The 3,318-nt window shown below is 45.7% G+C and overlaps 1 protein-coding gene across 1 annotated transcript in view; it reads left to right on the top strand.

Moving 5' to 3' along the window:
• Positions 1 to 355: 355 nt before the first annotated feature.
• Positions 356 to 3,318, top strand: part of LOC118407378 — a 3,713-nt gene continuing 750 nt past the window's right edge. The window contains exons 1-5 of the mRNA XM_035807846.1: positions 356 to 487; positions 1,127 to 1,225; positions 1,783 to 1,899; positions 2,360 to 2,464; positions 3,217 to 3,274. Coding sequence (XP_035663739.1) covers positions 356 to 487; positions 1,127 to 1,225; positions 1,783 to 1,899; positions 2,360 to 2,464; positions 3,217 to 3,274 — 511 coding nt within the window. The remainder of the gene's footprint in view (positions 488 to 1,126; positions 1,226 to 1,782; positions 1,900 to 2,359; positions 2,465 to 3,216; positions 3,275 to 3,318) is intronic.

Raw genomic sequence — 3,318 nt, 5'->3', positions numbered from 1 at the left:
CCCTTACATGCGACATACAGTACAGAGAATGAAATAAGTCATAGAACGAGATCCTAGAGTGGTTACATCTGCGTCCCTTTGTTACTACAGGGACGAGACTGTTACGCGGACACTGACTGCCCCGGTGACGTGACGTGTGACATGTCCGAGCCTGTAGTCGTGCCCGAGAGAAACACAGAACGGGGAAGCGTGGTGGGACCGGGATCCCCTGGCCACCAGACCCCCGCAGAGGTACGGTTTGTTTGTTTGTTTGTTTGTTTTGTGTGTGATTAGTGAGCCTGTGTTCGTGCCCCAGAGAAACCGGACCCGGGAGCTTGTGTGTCCGGTAACCCCTGGCCACCCAGACCGCCCGCGGATGTACGGTTTGTTTGTTTGTTTGTTTGTTTGTTTGTGTGTGATAAGTGAGCCTGTGTTCGTGCCCGAGAGAAACACGGACCGGGGAGCGTGTGGTACCGGTAACCCCTGGCCACCCAGACCCCCCGCAGAGGTACGGTTTGTTTGTTTGTTTGTTTGTTTTGTGTGTGATAAGTGAGCCTGTGTTCGTGCCGGAGAGAAACACGGACCGGGGAGCGTGTGGTACCTAATCTCCAAGTGGATTCCCCCAGCTTATGTTACTGTCTTGCCACGGAGGAATCTGCTTGGAGATAATGAGGTACCGGCAACCCCTGGCCACCCAGACCCCCCGCAGAGGTACGGGGTGATCGTCTTATTTAGTACATATAAGTTTTATACTCAACATTACCTTAACATTAATAAGAAAAATGCTTACTTCACTAATTTTCTGGTTATCAGTCGTCATGATATTATCATTGGTCGACGTATGGTATATGTCAGTATGCACCAAGAATCTAATACTTGTTAACTTTATTTCACAACAAGTATAAAGTACATATGCATTGTTTCCTTTTTCAAAAGTAATAAATGAGGGATCAAAACGTATACATACTACTACATTTTGTAGATCAGCAAGATTGATGTTACCATTGTCGGCTTTGACTCTAGAATGACCATGTATCTACATCATTTTATGGTCAAATATTGCTTTAATTTTTTTCATGTATGTATGAGACGATCAAACTCATTTAATCGCATTTCGAATAAGAACTTGGTTTGTTTGTATCCCCAGTGCCTGACCGACGCGGACTGCCAGGTGCCGGGTGCCCGCTGTGTCAAAGGTTACGGCACGTGCAGACCCGTCAACCGTCAGGCCATCGTGGACTCACTGGTAAGCTTGTAACGTCCCCTTATTGATGACGTTAGCTACTGCTGTGATAGATTGTTGATAACGTCACTGCCAATGGCAAGGTAAAGGGACAGTGTGCTTGATTATGACGCCATACAACTGTATGTATCCACCGCCATATTAAAAAAAACAAGTCATCAACTATTGATGATGAAGCTATTGCGGTAGTATAGGTAGATGACTTTATTACCACAGACATTGCTGAGAAATGGTGTGTTTTATTAGGTCATCATACATAATAGCCGCTATATGGTACATATGTACAGGGAGGGGATGTTAGCCCTTCCTCTGAAATATGTCCGAGCCACGGGACCCTTCCGAAAGACCATGTAGCCCCAATCGAGATGCCTTCCTAGGATTTGAATCGGAGTCTCCCTGTTACCAGCTAACTGGAAACATGAGCCTATTTGTGAGGGAGATCGCTACCAGTTGAGCCACAGTCACATCCCTTGCAATAAAGTTTTTTTGTTTGAAATTTGAACCTTTGTTTATTCATCTTTGTTTATTAACTTACTGGTATTATGTTATTTTTCCCCTAGGAGCGGTACTGTCGCCAGCAGGACGACTGCCGGTACGGGGAACAGTGTGTGGAGAGTTTCGTGTGCCGGCTGGACGACTCACAGAAGCAGCCTGTTGTCCCGGGAAACCAACAACTGGTACGCCACCTAGCGTGTTAGAATATTACTGAAGTTATCTCCAGCACACATTCTAATTTCTACGACGTCAAATCGAGCTATATCTTTTTTTTTTCATTCTTGAATGTGCTGAGTTCTCAAAGACTTTTCTACAAAAGAAATCTCGTCCTTCTTTGACCTCAAAGAGGATTGCACTTAGATATTTGCGAGCGCACACATATACACACGTATACACACATATACACATAAAATGACAGCATGACCAACCTTTATAATCTTATTACATCTAGTTTATGAGAGATTCGCTAATGTTTTAGGACTGGTTAGTTCTGACTCAAGGTGGGCTTCTTCAGGACGGGTACACAACCTTTCAATCAGGTGATTTAAGTTCGCTGCAATGGCGAGAAACCGATTTAACAGCCTAGATGTTGTTGGAGAAGCCACAGGTTGTCAACGTAATTAATGTTTTGTTTGTTTTCAGGCCTGTAACCCGTACGGCAGCTGTACTCCGTGCCGTGGAGATGCAGAGTGTTCCCCGTACGAGTACTGCTCGGACCAGTCCGGAGTTACCACGGGACAGTGCCTGGTAAGTGTCTGTCTAGTCTCTAACAGGCTAACTACGCAGGCTATAGGGATAATAATTTGAGGGGAGTTTGGTCACCATTAAGTAATATTTGTCCTCTACAAATGGTGTTAACGTTACCCTTCTCGTGGACCGAATCTCCTGGACAACTTTAGAAAGGCCTGGTGGAAGCAGGTTTCTGTCTACGCTAGACAACAAGTGAAATCAAAAGATCCTGAATTTTCCACTTATTTCGTGAGAATTTCCAAAACGTTTTCACAGACCTTCAGGACAAATTCGTTCTTGTAAGTTTTGCTTTTTAGATGGTGAGAAATTGTGATTGTCCCCAAAACTGTTATTGTCATGAAAGATGATCCAAATAAACCACACACACACACACACACACACACACACACACACACACACACACACACACACACACATACACACACACATATAGAAATGCAAAACAATCCTACCTGTTCACAAGTCGTCTCAAACGGTTCAGTTAGCGCCAGCGAGGAGCGGGTTATGGGTTGCCTCCGAGTACTTGTTGCCCGATTGTTTACCAGAGAACAACTGCGTTACCATGGTAAATGTGTTCGTTGCGTTCTAAGAACACGCCAGGTTCTGTTGTTCGACCTCAATGTGACGACGGCGTTCCACGATTTTCAATGGCATTCTAGAACACTTCTTAGCAACGACTAACTTTTGCAATCAAATAAGACCGTATTGTAGCATCCGTACTGATAGTTTCCACCCACCATGTTCCCCAGGGCCAGGACTGTTACGGGGACGAAGACTGCGAGGGCGGGCGGTGTAACGGCGGGGACCGTCGGGCTAACACCCGCGGCTGGTGTTTCGCCCCCACGCGGGGA

The sequence above is a fragment of the Branchiostoma floridae genome, unplaced genomic scaffold (genome assembly GCF_000003815.2).
Source record: "Branchiostoma floridae strain S238N-H82 unplaced genomic scaffold, Bfl_VNyyK Sc7u5tJ_1336, whole genome shotgun sequence".
NCBI lineage: Eukaryota > Metazoa > Chordata > Leptocardii > Amphioxiformes > Branchiostomatidae > Branchiostoma > Branchiostoma floridae.
The sequence above is the reverse complement of the archived record's forward strand: the minus strand, read 5'-3'. Positions and strand labels throughout refer to the sequence as shown.